Raw genomic sequence first — 16,853 nt, forward strand, 5'->3', positions numbered from 1 at the left:
GCTGGCAGTCAGCACAGAGCCTGACGCGGGGCTCGAACCCACGAACCGCGAGATCATGACCCAAGCGAAAGTCGGACGCTTAACCGACTAAGACACCAGGCGCCCCACTCATCCATTATTTCTTTTGAATTGTCTCTCTCTCCTCTCCTGGCTCTCTAATCTCCTGGTCAGATTTTTTCACCATATCTCAGATTTTTCTTACACCTTTTCTTGTGTATTTCCATCCTTTTCTCTCCTCTCTCTCTCTTTTTTTAAGTTTATTTATTTTGAGAAAGAGAGAAAGTGCATGTGTGCAACTGAAGGAGGAGCAGAGATAGAAGGAGAGGGAGAATCCCAAGAAGGTCTTGGTCAGTGTGAAGCCTCATGTGGGGCTCAGTCTTAAGACCGCAAGATTACAACCTGAGCTGACATCAAGAATTGGATGCTTAACCGACTGAGCCACCCAGACACCCCCCCTCTTTTATAATATATATTTTTTTATTAAGTAAACTCCACATCCAATGTGGGGCTTGAACTCATGATCCTGAGATCAAGAGTCACATGCTCTACCGACTGAGCCAGCCAGGTGCCCTGCTTTTGTTTTTGTGTAATTCAATCTGGATATTTTATTCTGCCTTATCTTCCAGTTTTCTAATTCTCTCTTCAGTGGCATCTAAATGGCTTTTATACCTCTCCAATGAGTTCATTTTTCAGTTAGTTTATATTTCATTTCTATGATTTTCCAGTTATTTTATATTTCATTTCTACAATTTTCATTTGATTCCTTAAAAAATTCAGTTTATCTGATAACTGTTGCTATATAATGAACCATCCCAAAACTTAGTAGTTTAAAACAACAGTGAATGTGCTAGCTGGCAATTTTGGCTGGGCTCAGCTGGATTACTCTTTTGGTTTCTGCTTGTATCACTCATGCATATATGGTCAGCTAGCTGTCAGGATGGCTGGAGATGACAGATCTAGGATGGCCTCACCTGTGGTCATTAACATGTCAGCTAGACAAGGTTCCATGAAAACAAGTAGAAATGGGCAGTGCCTCTTCAGACATAGGCTTAGAATAGGCACAACCTCATTTTTGCTGCCATGTATTCAGAAGGCCAGCCCAGTTATAGGAGATAGTGAAGCAAACCCCATCTCATGATGATGAGAGGAGCTACAAAGTCACATTGCAAGGGTATGTCTGGTTTTGCATTCTATCACACTGATTTTCTGCTGAAATTTTCAAACTTTAAAATTTAGTTCCTTGAAATATTAAATATAATTACCTTAAAGTTTATGACTCATAATTCTGTTACTTAGATTCCCCTTGAGCCTATTTCTATTGCCTATATTTTCTTTTGGGTTTTGGACATGTTTCCTCTTCTTAATGCTGGCTTGTTTTTTTAATTTCATTTTGGACATTATGTATGAAAAATTTAGAAATAATTAATGCCCATGTTGATGTTATTTTCCTTCAGGAATAATTTATATTTGCCTCTACTAGACAGCCAGCCAGGAAATTCTAGGTCACTTTAATCCAGTTCAGAGTTGATATCATTCAAAACTAGGCTTCAGTTCCTATGAGATCTTGTCTACTTCTTGTTCACTCTTACTCTCAGTGTGTAGCTTGTCAAACCCAAATCTGATGGATTTTAAGGATACCCATTTCTTAACACAAGTTTCCTGAACTCCATGTTCCTTTAGTTCCTTGAATTTATTGCAAACTTCCAGGGAATAGGACTAAAAAATGCTGGTCTTACCTCTGAGTTTCCTTCTTCCAGATCTTGGCCCCATAATATTTCACTGTTTTATTAGCTCCCTGATGCATTTGGCAACATGCTTTTATATTTTGCTAATTTTTTTCTTAAGTATTTTTTAAAAATATTTTTTACTTATTTCTAGGAGAGAGAGAGAGAGACAGCATGAGCAGGGGAGGGTCAGAGAGAGAGGGAGATACAGACTCTGAAATTGGCTCTAGGCTTTGAGCTGGCAGTCAGCACAGAGCCCGACGTGGGGCTTGAACCCACAAACCGCAAGATCATGACCTAAGCGAAAGTCGGACGCTTAACAACTAAGCCACCCAGGCGCCCCACCTAAGTATTTTTTGTGGGAGGGTTGCTTAGCATGTATTAATGTGGTCTTCCATTATTAGAATTAGAATTCTTTAAAAAAATTTTTTTAATGTTTTATTTATTTCTGAGAGAGAGGGAGAGAGAGCATGAGCAGGGGAGGGTCAGAGAGCGAGGGAGATACAGAATCTGAAGCAGGCTCCAGGCTCTGAGCTAGCTGTTAGCACAGAGCCCGATGCGGAGCTTGAACCCACGATCCGTGAGATCATGACCTGAGCCGAAGTCAGACGCTCAACCAACTGAGCCACCCAGGCACCCCTAGAATTAGAATTCTTTAGATGATTATTTATCTTAACTATTCAATATATGCTGTGAAATAACAGTATGTTCTGCTCTCAGATCACAAACTCTCTGCAGTCAGGAACCATGTCTTAAACACAAACAGCCTCCAATTCTTCAGGGCTCTGGTTACACTGGGGATTGTAACCAGTGGGGATTGTTCTAAGAATCTCTGTGCTATGTTTAATAGGTTGGCCTGTTCTCATATATAGGACTGTGGGGGACAAAGGCACGGTGTCTGTTTCCGGTTTGACAATGGGCAGAGCCAGTTCAAATCATGAGAATAGGAATAGAAATCCCATGTGTTTTCTTTGATTTTGTTTTTGTTTTTAAAGATTTTTTTAAAAAAGTAATATCTACATCCAACAAGGGGCTCAAATTTACAGCCCTGAGATCAAGAGTCGCATGCTCTACTGACCGAGCCAGCCAGGTGTCCTGGAACTCTGTGTGTTTTATTCATGGGAGTGTCAAGATCAAAGAAGTACAGTCTATCAACCAAATAGTAATTAAAGTTTCTTTATTTACTCCGGCTCCTGAAGAAATGGCAAGGGGAAGGTGTGGTTGGGAGTGAGTGCGTTTATAATGCATACAGACATCTAAAAATCTCCTCCATTGCTCTCCCCTCAATGTCCTCTATGTTAACAGAGTTGTTTGTATACCAACCTCTGTCTCTTAGTCTCTCTTCCAAATTCTTTCTGACCCTCTCTGGCAGACCTTTCTATTTCTGCATCCACGGGGCCATGCCACATAGCTTCCCTGCCAAAAATGACCACTGGAACTTCCGGTTTTCTTCATGGACAGCACTGGGCTTTCCTAGGGTAGGCAACAGCAAGCAGCTCTGTCACACCCCCATTGATTAGCATACTTCTTCTTCTTCTTCTTTTTTTTTTTTTACAAATAATTTTTTTGTCAGATTAGTTTCCACATAACACCCAGTGCTCATCCCCACAAGTGCCCTCCTCCATGCCCATCCCCCCTCCCCCCTACATTCATCAGTTCTCAGTTTTTGTCAGCATTCAAGAGTCTCTCATGGTTTGCATATCTCCCTTTCCCCCACCATTTCCCCCCTTCTTCTCCCCCTTGGTCCTCTGCTAAGTTCCTCCTAATCCTCCTATACGTGCAAACATATGATATTTGTCCTTCTCTGCCTGACTTATTTCGCTCAGCATAACACCCTCAAGGTCCATCCATGTTGCTACACATGGCCAGATTTCATTGTTTCTCATTGCCATGTAGTATTCCATGGTATAGATAAACCACATCTTTTTGATCCATTCGTCCGTTGATGGACACTTAGGCTCTTTCCATGTTTTGGCTATTGTTGAGAGTGCTGATTAGCATACTTCTTGATCCCTAGAGAGGACAAGTGCTGGGATATACCAAGCCAGTGTACTTTAATTTGTCTCTAATTATTCTTTAGGGAGCAATACTCATGGAGGCTTTCTAGGGACTAGAAAATTGGCAAACATTAATAAGTAATGACCACAGTTTGATGTGCTGAGTGCTACAAGAGAGGGTTATGAATCTCTCTGTGGGAGGACAGCAGAGTGAGCTATGGATTCAGCTTGCAAGGTCAGGCATACTGGGTCTGGCCCTTCAGAATTTCCAGCAGTCACCGCTGACCACTAGTAGCTGCACCTCAGTGCTGCAGGGAGGGAGTCACGTCAGATATGGTGTTTATAACATTGTGGTTAAGAGTCCATCCTGTAAAGACAAATTGATTGGATTTCAAGATCATCTTTCTCACTGTGTAGCTTGAGTTAGTTACTTTTAAGTTCTTTCTGTTTTTTTTTTTTTAATGTTTTATTTATTTCTAGGAGAGAGAGAGAGACAGCGTGAGAAGGGGAGGGTCAGAGAGAGAGGGAGTCACAGACTGAAACAGGCTCCAGGCTCTGAGCTGGCAGTCAGCACAGAGCCTGACGCGGGGCCCGAACCCACGAACTGTGAGATCATGACCTAAGCGAAAGTCGGACGCTTAGCCGACTAAGCCACCCAGGCGCCCCAACTTTTAAGTTCTTTCTAACTCAGTTCTTTTTCACTTGTAAAATGAGGATAAAACTCTCATAAGGCCACTGTTAAAACATGTAGTTCAATATAGTTAAAACATATGAAGTGTTTAAAATCTGCTGTCCCACAGTAAGAAGTCAAGAGGTTTTAGCCACGATGACTGGCTGGTGGGCTCCTTCAAACAAGGGGCACAGAGCTTGGTGGAGAGAGGAGGCAGGAAAAGGAAGTACACTTCCAGGCTCTGTTAGACTCTGGGCTCCTCATACATGGCCCCATCCTCTTAGCTCAAGAGAAGTCACATCCGATTGCCCACAGTGCTCAGGGCTGACACCCTTCCTACCTCCTCCAGCTGGGTTCTCTTTTCTAGAACCGAGTTTCTGCCGAGTTTCTGCTGAACGTGTGGTTGGACTCTCAGGAGTGTCTCTCAAGCTACAGCCTCCCCCGATAGAGACAAAGAAACTAATCTATGTTGAATGGAAGAGGCGGGTGTTCCCAGCTTCGAAATTTTCTTTGATACTGAAATGGAAGAATATGTCTAATTGTTGCAACTATGAAAATTGGACTTCGAATCACATCAACAAGAAATTCAATTTTATAACCACGAACTTTAGTCTTATCATCCAGGCAGCTGAGCATCAGGACAGCGGCTTCTACATCTTAGCGGTGACTGATGAGGTTGGAGGAGTTAAGTGTCACGAGTTCGAGGTTTCCGTATTTGGTGAGTCCCTAGAACAGCTCAGCCTGCCCCTCGATGCCTGTAGGGCCTTTATTTCCAGGGCCTTTCTGACCAGACTCTCTGCTTCCAGATCATGTAGGGGAGCCCCACATATTACAGGACCAGAAGGTCCTGGATGGAGGGAGGTGCCAAGTGATTCTGTCCTGCTCCGTCTCCAGAGGTGGTATTGTGAGCTATGACTGGTATAGAGGCAGTAGGCTGATCGAGACAGCAAGGAATCTCAGCAGATTGGAGGACCAGATCGATGCCAACAGCTCGCACACATATACCTGCAATGTCAGCAACTCGGTCAGCTGGGTAAACCACACCTTCATCCAGCACTGCCGGAGCGACTCCAGGCACTCCAAGCGTAAGTGGAGCACCTTGGACTCTAACAGGGGCTGAAAATGTTGTACCCCATGGCCAGGCTCATGCCAGAGACACTTGGGCACATGAGATCCCTTGGCTGCCTCCTCAAGTGCCTCGCAGCATCTCTTCGGGGCAGTCCTGGTCTCTGGGCACACAGTTGCCATAAACCAGCCCTATCTTAGTCTGGGAAGAATTTTATCCCCATCAAGAATCTCCCAGGAGGTGTGAGTTTTCCCTTCATTTCAGGGAATGCTTGTTTGATGAGTCACAGCCCTGCTATGGCTGGTGATCATCCCTTCCTTCCTCGGAGAGACTGTTGGAGAACTTGCTTCCTCCTCCCGAATGATACCCCCCCGCCCCCCCAGGCCATGTAGTTCCCTGAGAGGTAACAGCAGTGCCCTGGGGCATGGGAATATCAGGATAATCACAAGGGCTCCTGGAAGAGTTCTTGGTTTATTGCTTATTCTCATCCTAAGAGTTACCCTGAGTTAAGTTTACACCAATTTTTATCAGGTAAATAAAGACCCTAATGTGTCATCACCATGGGCATTGTAGGCAAAAACCTACGTGCTGTCCCTGTCCTTAAAGAACTTACAGCCAAATAGGGGCAAGAAAACTAGGCATTCCTGGGCAAAAAAGAAACGAACAAGCTGAAGCGATTTGGAGTGACAAGGACACTGGCTTTGGGTCATGTCAGCTATGGTTTCATGATTCACTAGCTCTGGGATCTCAGGCAGTTTCCCTAACCTCACTGAGCCTCAATTTTTCTACTGGGTGATATGAGGGATGATAACAGGTACCTCCCAGGATTGCTGGTGAGATTAGATGAAGTAATGTTTGTGAAGAGTACGTAATTCCTTTCCCCTCTCCCCTTGCCGGTGGGCTTACACATCAGGCTACATGTGTGACATAGCCGTTAAATGTAGAAGTTCAAATGAGGAAGAACAATGGAGGCAGAGTGGAGGGAAGAAGAAATAGGAGAATTTCCCAGCACATAGTGGGACGCAATACGTTTTGTTGAGTTAAGAAGAGAATGGACAGATGTAACGTATGCTGTGCCAGATGATTTGTAAATATTAGATCATGTAATCAACGCTCTTATGTAGATAACATTATCTCCTTTTGAAAAATGTTTATTTTTGAGAGAGAGAATGTGAGCAGGGGAGGGGGAGAGAGACACACACACACAGAATCTGAAGCAGGCTCCAGCCTCTGAACTGTCAGCACAGAGCCCGACGCAGGGTCTGAAGTCACAAACTGTGAGATTGTGACCTGAGCTGAAGTCAGATGCTTAACCTACTGAGCCACCCAGGCGCCCCAACATTTTCTCCTTTTATAAGTGAGAAAATGGAGGCTCAGAGAAGTTAAGGGACTTGCCCAAGGCCAGGGAGACAGGCCTGTCAGATATTAGTATCCATGCTCTTAGCATCACTCAGAGGAGGTCACCCCACTGCACAGAGAGACAACTTTGCTGATGAACTCAACGGGGCCTCAGAGAGGAGTTGGGTCTGAGGCAAGTCCTGTGGCAGACAGGTGGGAAGGGAGAAGAGAGAAGGCTGAGAGCTCAGGCCTCATGCTTTCCATGTCCCTAGAAGATGAGTTTCTGCACTTATTGGGGATCATCGTGGTCTGTCTAATCATACTGTTCCTGTGCGCCCTCATCGGCTTCTGTGTGTGGAGGAGGAAGAGGAAGCAGCCAGGTAAGTGGAGGGTCCCCAGGACGTGCTGTTGCCCCACCTGACATCCCCAGCGCATACGCCTGGGAGCACAGCACCTGCTTCTTTTCTGGAGCGTTGGGATGTGTGTGTGCATGTGAGGGGTGGAGAGGAAACAGTGCTGCCCGGCTCTTTTTCCCAGCTCGCACCTTTTGGGGTTCCTCGAGGTGTTTACAGCCCAAGTTGCAGATTTGCTTGCTGGTGGCTGGTTTGCTGGGGGCCTGCCCAGCCTGATGGAGTAGGTATGGCGGGTGGTTGCTGGTCCTATGCTCCGCGGGTATTCTGGGGAGAGCACTAATCTGCCTCCTTTCTAGAACCTTTCTCGAGGTCTTGGCCATCTCGGATGGAGGCGGGACCATGAGAAGCAGAAGCCTGGACGGGACACCCTCTGGAGTTCTCTACATCTCTGTCCCTGCTGCTTTTCTCTCACAGAGTCCAGACCAGAGGAATTTCTGACAGTTTATGAAGACGTCAACAACGTGCAAATCAGAAGGAATCAAGTACGGTACCCTAGGGCTAGGGGTCTCTCTTCATGGGCCTGGCAAATGCTTCTTGGGAGGACGGCCATCAGGAGCAGCGACATTAGCACCCTGGCCAAGTGATCTGTAGCCTTTCCATCTATCTTCCCCCAGCAGCCTCCTAGCTCTGGCTGTGGAAGAAAAGCAGAAAACAGTAGAAAACCTGCTGAGAAGGATGGAGCCTGACAAAGCTCCAGCAGAGGGCAGAACTCTGCTCTTGCGTCAGAGGCCCCCCCTCCCCGTGTCCTCGTTTCTGCCCAGGCTCTCCAGCTGGGCTAACCCCTGGGAAGAATCCAGCTTTCTCGTATTTTGCGCCTTTGCGCCTGGCCACGACTTTTCGTGCCCTTGCAAGTCCAAGTTTACTTTTCTGGGTCCCTTGATTGTTGCCCAGGCTGCGGAGGATGCCAGCCCGAGCAGCCAAAGCTTAAGAGTGTGGCAGCTGGCTCAGTGGTCTGCATTCACGGCATTTTGGGAAGAAACCTGAGTCTGGCTGAGGTGCTAGAGAAAGGAACCAGGTTAGCCAGCCTCAGCAGGCAGGCGCCAACACCGTCTGGAGCCAGGGATGGAGTGGTTGGGGGGGGTGGAGGGTTAGGGAGGCTGAGCAGGGGAGGGAACTGCCCAAGGGTGCAGGCTGCCGCCCATTGCTCTGTCCCTGGACAGGGCAGGAAGTGGTGACAGACCTGGGGGGGAAGGCAGTGGCTAACCGAACTGCCCAGTGGGCCAGGGTGGGTGGGGGAGAGGAAGGGCCCTCTTCCTATCCCCATTCCTTGGTGCTGGGCCTGAGGAGGTGAAGCAGGAAGTCACAGGGGCTGGGCTCATCCGCTCTGCCACATGCGTGAGGCCTCGTAGAACAGAGAAGCCACTTCCCTCAGGTCTGGGCTCGGTGGGAACCATGAATTGGGGCAGCTACCCAACCCGCTCCGTTTCCTTGCTCAGCAGTGTAATAATGGAGTGTGGAACACAAAGGATTTTTGTTTCTCCCATCACTACAGGCACTGGGACAAATTCCTGAGGGCAAGTGCATCTAACTACAGTCACTGAAGCCCAAGTGCTTGTGACAAATTGCCTCTCCTTTTGGTGAAGCTCTATGAAGGCGAACAGAGGAAAGTAACTATTTAGAGTATAAGAAACCTCTTGGGAGATTCAGGCCTGTTTCTCTGCTTCTGACTCAGGAGCTCCTCCTTCTGGGACCTCATCCCTGGCTGGCTTTTCCCTCCTGGCTCCAGGGTTCTGTCCGAAGGCCCAAGTCTCAGGTTCATGTGGCCTTCCTTTGGGGCCCGGTTCTGACCTTTCTGGAGACACTTCACTGAGGTCTGGGTAGAAAAGAAAAGCAGGGAATTCCTGTTTCTCACCAGATGCCCACGACTCTTTAGCCTCCAAGGAAGGCTGTTATTTTTCTGCTCCTTTTAGCTTCTTCCCTGTCTAAGGAACCCTGTTGGCCTCCTCCGGCTCCCCATCAGAGCTCAACCAGGCAATATGCACTTGGGAGTGGGCAACATGAAATGCCTTCAAGCCAGTCTCCTGTGCGCAGGAAGGGAACAGGAAAGGCACATGCCTTTGGCCTTGTGTCCAGGGCTTCACCCAGCTCCGTAGCTGCCCAGGGGCTGGCTTGAGGCCAAGGGCAAACTGGCTGCCGAGGCTGGATCTAGAGAGGGGCTTTCAAATGGTGAAAACCTCTGAATTTCAAGCCCCTGAAGTAAGGCTCAGATCACAGCCCTACTCAGAGCTCGGCCCATTCTCAATGGTTATGTGGCAAAGGCAAGTTTCTAAGTTACCAAAGTGAAGCAAGTGACAGGAGACCCCTGGGACAGGGTCACTTGGTGGTATCCTTTCAAACCGGGGTGGTTCCTTGCATGTGACCCTGAATGACTCCCGTGCGAGTCTTTCTTTTTACTGTTTCTCCCCATCCTGGGATGATTAATGACCACCTCCTTCCAGAAGCCCCTCTTTAAAACATTTTTTTAATGTTTATTTATTTTAGAGAGAGACAGAAAGAGAAAGAGAGAGACAAAGAATGAGTTGGGGAGGAACAGAGAGAGATGGAGACACAGAATCCAAAGCAGGCTCCAGGCTCTGAGCTGTTAGCGCAAAACCCAACACAGGGTTCAAACCCACAAGCTGTGAGATCATGACCTGAGCTGAAGTTGGACACTTAACTGACTGAGCCACCCAGATGCACTCCCCGCCCCTTTAAAATGTTTATTTATTTTGAGAGAAGAGAGAGAGAGGGAGAAAGCAGGCAGGGGAGGGGCAGAAAGGGAGAGAGAGAATTCCGAGCAGGCTCTGTGCCATCAGTGCAGAGCCTGACGCTGGGCTCAATCTCACAGACTGTGAAATCATGATCTGAGCCAAAATCAAAAGTCAGACGCTTAACAGACTGAGCCTGTTACTATTTCTTGTACAGGAGGAGAAGCTGAATCCCCCTGGAGAAGGGAACACCATCTACTCCATGATCCAGTCCCAGGTACCATTCTGCTTTCTCAAATCCATTCCATACCTGTCTATGGGGCTTCCTAATGCCTTTCGGAAGCTCCCGCTTTTGAATGACGAAATAAGAGCTTGATGCTCCTAGAGTCTAAAAGGCAGCTTGGCCTCAGGTGTGTGAAGTTGTTTGAAAGACCCATGTGTCTCTGAAGTGTCTTGGCAGAGCTGAACAGGGCCAGGAAATCTGAGGCAGGCATTCTTTCTCTCTGCATGCCTGCAGCAGGTGTGACCCAGATAGTTAGTATGAAGAGTGAGCTTGTCACGGCACCCAGCTTCTGTCCTCCCTCCCGGCTACTATCAATACTGGGGGCCTTTATAGTTTTTTAAAAATCTCTGTTCCTTATTATATCTGTTTTCAGGAAAGAACAGATCTGGGTTTTTCTCTTTTATTATGACTTAACAAGAACATTTATTAAGTACTTACTATGTCTATTTTCATTTTTATATTTTTAATTTATTTTTTATTTAGTTCTTAATGGTTTATTTAGTTTTCGAGAGAGAGAGAGAGAGAGAGAGAGAGAGCAAGGGAGGGACAGAGAGAGGGGAGAGACAGAATCCAAAGACAGGTTCCAGGCTCTGAGCTAGCTATCAGCACAGAGTCCAACACAAGACTCAGATCCACGTACTCGAGATTATGACCTCAGCTGAAGGTGGACACTCAACTGACTGAGCCACCCAGGTGCCCCTCTATTTTCGTTTCTTTAAAGTTTATTTTATTTACTTAGAGAGAGAGAGAGAGAGAGAGAGAGAGAGCGAGAGCCCTGAAGGAACAGAGGGAGGGAGAGAGAAGGAATCACAAGCAGGCTCTACACTGTCAGTGCAGAGCCTTACATGGGGCTTGAACTCATGAACAGTGAGATCACAACCTGAGCCCAAGAGTCAGACGCTGAACCGACTGAGCCACCCAGATGCCCCTATTTCTATTTCCTTAATGAATCTCACAAAACAGTCTCATGAAGTAGGTCTAATACCACCTCCATTTCCTAGCTGAGGGAACAGACACAGGTTAATTAATGTGCTCCAGGCCACATAGTCAGGTAGTTGGCAAAGATGAGCTAAAAGGCTTCTGAGCCTCCACTCCACCTGCCCCTCCCCATCTCTAACATTTTGGGATTAAAGAATTCAGCCATTAAACTGGAGAATCATCCTCTAATTTTGGCAGCTAAAATGACATTACAACCTAGGCCAGGGCATCTCTCTCAAGGGTAACAGTGCCTGCCTCTAGGTGGCCAGTGATGAAATATTTCTGATTAAAATGACCTAAAGTTTTTAAATTTTTAAAAATTAAAACCTATTCTTTAAAAAAAATGTTTATTTGTTTTTGAGAGGGAAAGAGAGAGAGAGCGTGAGCAGGGGAGGGGCAGAGAGAGGGAGAGAAGGAATCCCAAGTAGGGTCCTCACTGTTAGCACGGAGCCTGATGCAAGGCACAAACTCACCATGGGGCGAAATCAAGGATCAGAGGCTCAACTGACTGAGCCACCCAGGTGACCCTAATTCTTTATTTTTTAAAGAATTAAGTCCTGAAGGAGCAACCTCTTGAATTTGGTGGCCAAGCTGCAGGGCAAAGAAAATCACTGAGGGATAGTAATAGGCTTCAGAGAAAGATCAAGAGAAGGGGGAAGAGGAGAAGATGAATGGGGTAGAGGGGAAGGGAGGACAATGAAGGAAAAGAGGAGCGGAGGGAGGAGGGAGGGAAGCGCTCAACTCTCATGGCCACTCTGGAATTCCCAAGTTGGGGGTTGCCTCTTCCTGCTCCCCATAAGATAATGGGATTCACTGAGAGTGGGTCAAAGTCAAGGAGCCTTAAGGAGAGATGCAAGATAGCTGCCAGTTTTCTGGCTTTGGCCACATTAGGTTCCCACAAAAAGAATCTGAATAAATTCAAGGAAGAGCTCATCTCAGACCGAGATGTTGAGTGAGAAAGAGCCTCTCCCTCTGGAGTTCTTAGAAGGAGGATGGTTACCTGCCTCTAAGAACACGTGGTTCAGGTGCAGAGAAGGAAAGCGTGTTGCCAAAGGGAGACATTTTAGGTGTTGAGGAAAGCACTGTGGAGAGTCTGGAGTTTAAGTTCTGCTTCTACTGTGAATCTACTGTCTGACTTGGACAATTTACCCTTTAGGAGCCTCATCTGTAGAATGGGGTAAGTGGTGATCATTCATATTGTATAGGTGTGTTATAAGGGTTGGGGGAGACTACGTACACAGTAGGTGCTGAACGAATATCAGCTATCTTTATTGACACAGCAGGGCTAGCATTCAGGTTGTCTGACCTCCTGACCAGTGCAGGGCTCCTTTGACTAATACCGTGAGCTCTGTCTGGGAGGAATTGGGAGGAGGGGTAGAAGAGGTGACCTCCCCACCTAGGATTGTGCCGAAACCATACTGCTGAAATTCTTTTCCTTGTTTTCTCATTAGCCTTCTGCTTCCACATCACAAGAAACAAATACCTTGTATGCACTGGTACAGACTTCCCGGAAGGTAAGTCTCTTTCTCTAGGGGGTGCTGTGGGTGCAGATGTTTACTTTGTGTGTGCATAGGCAGGTGCATGTTTGCCTAGTGTGTGTGCGCTTCCGTGTGAGTTGTCTTCCGTGTGTGTTTCTGAGCAGCTCGGGTTAAAGGGCTCTATTTAAATGTTAATGGGCCAACTAGAAATGCATTTCTGGTTCTATTTGGAGAAAAATAACAGGTTGGTGGCTAAGAGAACAGTGGATTAAAGGGCTTTCTAGGAGTTTCTGTGAGACAGTCAGAGGCAGAAAGGTAGTGCTTTGTGTAGAGGGACCATGGAGTCCTCAGGAGGTCAGCTGAGGTTATAGCGGCGAGAGACACTAGAGGGATTTCCAAGGTGGGAGAATATAGCCCAGAGCCAGAGGAGTAGCCTGGACCTAAAGAGACACAATGGTGACTTTCAGCAACCAGAAAAAGGTTCTGGTCAGTCATCTGCTGGTGGGGGGCTCTAGGCTGAGGCAACCCATCATAGTCCCCTTAAATCCTGATCTAAGCTGAGCTCACAACTCTTATGTGTACCTGGTGCCCATGGTCATCTTTTCACCTTGGATGGGAGAGGGGTTGGAAGAATGCTTTTTCCGAGGCTGGAGTCACAGTATGAAGACACTAACTTAACATGGTAGTATGGGAAATTGGGAATATGCCGAACTGTAGAAGTGTTGAGTACACACAGGTCAGAGTCAAATGAGGGAGAGGTTTAAAACAGGTTTTAAGGCTTTTTTATTCACTGTCCTTCCAATAAGTCTTTCAATCAACTTGGATTCCACCATAAGAAAGATTTATATTGAAGTTATGTGCTGCAAAACACGGACAAATGGATGGTCCCAGGCACCAGGGTCACATGCTCGGTGTTGTTATGGAGACTCTACATACTATTGAGAGTGCTGAATTTCAATGTTTCTAGTGTTTCACCATGATCAGGGTCAGGGTATGTGTTACGGTCAGTTCTTATGTGTGTGCTAAAACTGCTTATGCTAAGGGTGTGTGCATTTGCTATGTGTTGATGAGATGCATGGTCGGAGGCGGTATTTGTATCAGGGCTGTCGGAGGACATGTGTGTATTTGCTGGGAATGTGTATATGTGTGTGCCTGAGGGGTATGTGGGTGTGGGATACCAAACTCTGAGTTTGGTTCAGAAATGTCATGTCACACAGAAGTATGTATTGTGCCTTCTTATGGAAACCATAAACTCCATTGTTTACTCTTGGGATAGGAGATTCTATTTACCTCTGGCTGTGGGTTCAGAGGTCTGTTCTGGGGCCTCACATCAGTTAGGAGTGGGACATTTCCCAACCTGAAGTTAAGCACTCTTTACCTTCTGAATTTCCAGTCTGAATCCAAGAAGAGCCACAGATCATCCCTCAATAATACTATCTATGAAGAGGTAAGATTCTAGAGTTCCTTCTGAATGGGTTCAGTGCCCATAGAAGAGCCTTGAAGTTGTATACTTGTGAAAAAGTCATGCATAGAGTCTCAGAGTTGTAGAGATTTTAGGGAACTTCTAATCCAACTTTTCATTTTAGAGACAAAGAAACTGTGGTCCAAGGGAAGTGAGGGTCTAATTCAAGGTCATATCATGTGTTGGTGTTGTATCCTACTGCGGAGCTTGGGTTTTACATTAGGGCTCTCCTCTGGTTAGTCTCCCAGTTGTGAGCCATATATTGGACATCTCTCCTTTCCAAGGTGTGTAGGGCAGGAGTGTGGAGAAGGGAAGATAAGTAAATCTAAATGATCTTCTAAAGTTAACAAGTGATTAGGAACCATTCTAGGACATAGGCCATCTTAAGCTGCTACTGGCGGTGGACACTATAAAGTAACCATTGATGTTGGTAGTTGAATTGATTCCCATCAGACCATTTAAGGAATGGAAAGTAGGGACTCAACAGTTGAGGGTGTATTGGAGATGTATTATGTATATTGCAGCCTGATAGTGACTTCAAGTAAATTATCTCATTTGATCTTTACAGAATGCTATGGAGGTAGACATAATTATACTTCCCATTTATACTCAGAGAAATGAAGGCATGGAGGGCACTCCCACCCACTAGCCTCATGGTCCAATAAAGAGGTTGCCAGTGGTCAAAGTGAGAAGGCAGATGGGTGTCTGCTGGGACTCCTGGCACTTCAGCTGTAGCCCCACATTAATGTCAACTGGACAGTCTAGTGTTGCAGAGGACACTGAGTGGGCCACCACAATCTAGGGTGGGGTCATGAAGAACTGTGGTGTGGTTAAAAAAACACTAGGGGGCACCTGGGTGGCTCAGTCGGTTGGGTGGCCAACTTTGGCTCAGGTCATGATCTCACGGTTCGAGGGTTTGAGCCCTTCATTGGGCTCTATGCTGACAGCTCAGAGCCTGGAGCCTGTTTCAGATTTTGTGTCTCGCTCTCTGACCTCCCTCTGCTCATGCTGTCTCTTTCTCTCAGAAGTAAATAAAACGTTAAAAAAAAAAAACACACCCACTAGAATTGGAGCCAGGAGAACTGGATTCAAGCCCCTCCTTTATTTCATACTAGTCGTTGACCCTGAGTTATTTGTTGTACCACTCCAGGCTTCATTTTTTAAATTGTAAAATGGGGGGTAATAATTCATACCTCTCAAGGGTGTTGTGAAGATCTCCTATGGAAGGGTTTGAAGTTCTTCTTTTCTTCCACAGGTTGGAAAGAGACAACTCAAAGCCCAGAACCCTGGTCGACTGAGCCGCAGGGAGCTGGAGAACTTTTGTGTATATTCCTAGTTGCTGTCGCTGTTCTCTCCTCTCTTACATCCCAGCATCTGCTTTGGGACTCAGCCCAATGGATGATATCACATGAGTCTACAGAATGGTGCCTAGTCTGGAGAAGATATGGGAGTTTGTTCAGAGTCCACATCTTGTTTTGAAAATGATTTCTCTCAGCCAAGACGGTTAAATCATATCTCTCAACTTACAGACTGGACAAGAATGGGTGGAGAGGTTGGGTAGTTTGCAAAAGACTGCAAAACAGGTCCACGGACACACAGCAAGTCTCTCAAATGCTAAGCAAATACAGAAGTGTTGTTGTTATTAGCATCAAGATCCCTCCCCCTGGATTTCTAAAGAGTTACTCATCTCTCTTCTTCTTTAATCTGAGATGACTACGTTTTTAGACCCCCCCCTTACCCAGGCCTATCTTCCAAAGGGGAAGGAAAGGTAATGGTGACTCAGAGGAAAAGAAACAGCTCCACCCCGTGAGGATGGACTAACTAGCTGTAAGCTGTAGGCAGCTTCTCCAAGGGATCAGACCTAGGCTTTCCTCAAATACAAAGGAAAACCTCCCCCAATGCATATTAAACCTTTCCTTCTGGCCTCTTGGTTACAAGGGAGAATGCAGGAGTGAGAGTAGATGGTGCGAAGTAAACCCATTTCTGAGTGGAAAAATCACCCTGAGCCCATGCTGTCCTAATAACTGGACAGTGAGACCAGTTTTTGTCTACAGTGAGATGTTTGATTATTAACACATTATTGATTAAAAACACATTATTAGAAATCTGTTTTAGCTTCTTCACAAATTCTTCACAATTAGAAACCATATTCTGTTGACGTGTTGAGTGCTGGTGAGTGCTCTCCACAGCACATGGTGGAGGTAAGACTCAGTCAGCCAAACAGCTGGAAACTAGACACTCAGCTGGGCTCCCCAGAGTCCTCAGGCCAGACTCTTCCACAAGGCTGTGAGGACCAGGCCCGAGACTGGCTAAGCCCAGGAAAGGGATGAGGGTGAGCAGGAAGAGGTCCTACTCAGAGACCAGAGACCCCAACAGTGGCTATTGCATATGGAGCCTGGTTCTTCAATTACCCCACTCTGTATTTCTTTTCTGAATGTGCCCCCTCTGTATCCTGTGCTTTTCCTCTCTATCGCAGCCAATAGATGTTTATGCCCATCACTAAACACACGTCTATTTAATTCCTACTGGAGAGGGGTCGAGACTCCTTGTAAGCTGTCAGTGTCTCTCAGCCTTATTCACACTGGAGCAGATGATCCCAGGATTCCTGGATCCAGGGCCACTCAGTCTCATGGGGAAGAGTCGCAGAATGCACTTGCTCATGTCCTGCCTTATCCCTGTCCCCTGGGAGCTGTGTGGCTGGTTGGCTGGATTCCTTGAGATAAATGTGGACAGACCACATTTTGGAGTAGGTGTGAG

The 16,853-nt window shown here is 46.5% G+C and overlaps 1 protein-coding gene across 3 annotated transcripts in view; it reads left to right on the forward strand.

The window, feature by feature from the left end:
* CD244 (CD244 molecule) overlaps positions 1-16,204 on the forward strand; it is a 30,660-nt gene extending 14,456 nt beyond the window's left edge. Inside the window, exons 2-9 of one of the 3 annotated variants that reach the window (XM_039246500.1) lie at positions 4,759-5,109; positions 5,198-5,476; positions 7,068-7,175; positions 7,623-7,690; positions 10,113-10,172; positions 12,608-12,670; positions 14,028-14,081; positions 15,352-16,204. In XM_039246500.1, coding sequence (XP_039102431.1) covers positions 4,759-5,109; positions 5,198-5,476; positions 7,068-7,175; positions 7,623-7,690; positions 10,113-10,172; positions 12,608-12,670; positions 14,028-14,081; positions 15,352-15,432 — 1,064 coding nt within the window. In that variant the 3' untranslated portion in view covers positions 15,433-16,204. The remainder of the gene's footprint in view (positions 1-4,758; positions 5,110-5,197; positions 5,477-7,067; positions 7,176-7,622; positions 7,691-10,112; positions 10,173-12,607; positions 12,671-14,027; positions 14,082-15,351) is intronic. The other 2 variants (XM_039246501.1, XM_039246502.1) reach the window with 2 other exon arrangements.
* Positions 16,205-16,853: the final 649 nt, after the last annotated feature.

Source organism: Hyaena hyaena, unplaced genomic scaffold, assembly GCF_003009895.1.
Source record: "Hyaena hyaena isolate Hyena2069 unplaced genomic scaffold, ASM300989v1 scaffold_281, whole genome shotgun sequence".
NCBI classification, from domain to species: Eukaryota; Metazoa; Chordata; class Mammalia; order Carnivora; family Hyaenidae; genus Hyaena; species Hyaena hyaena.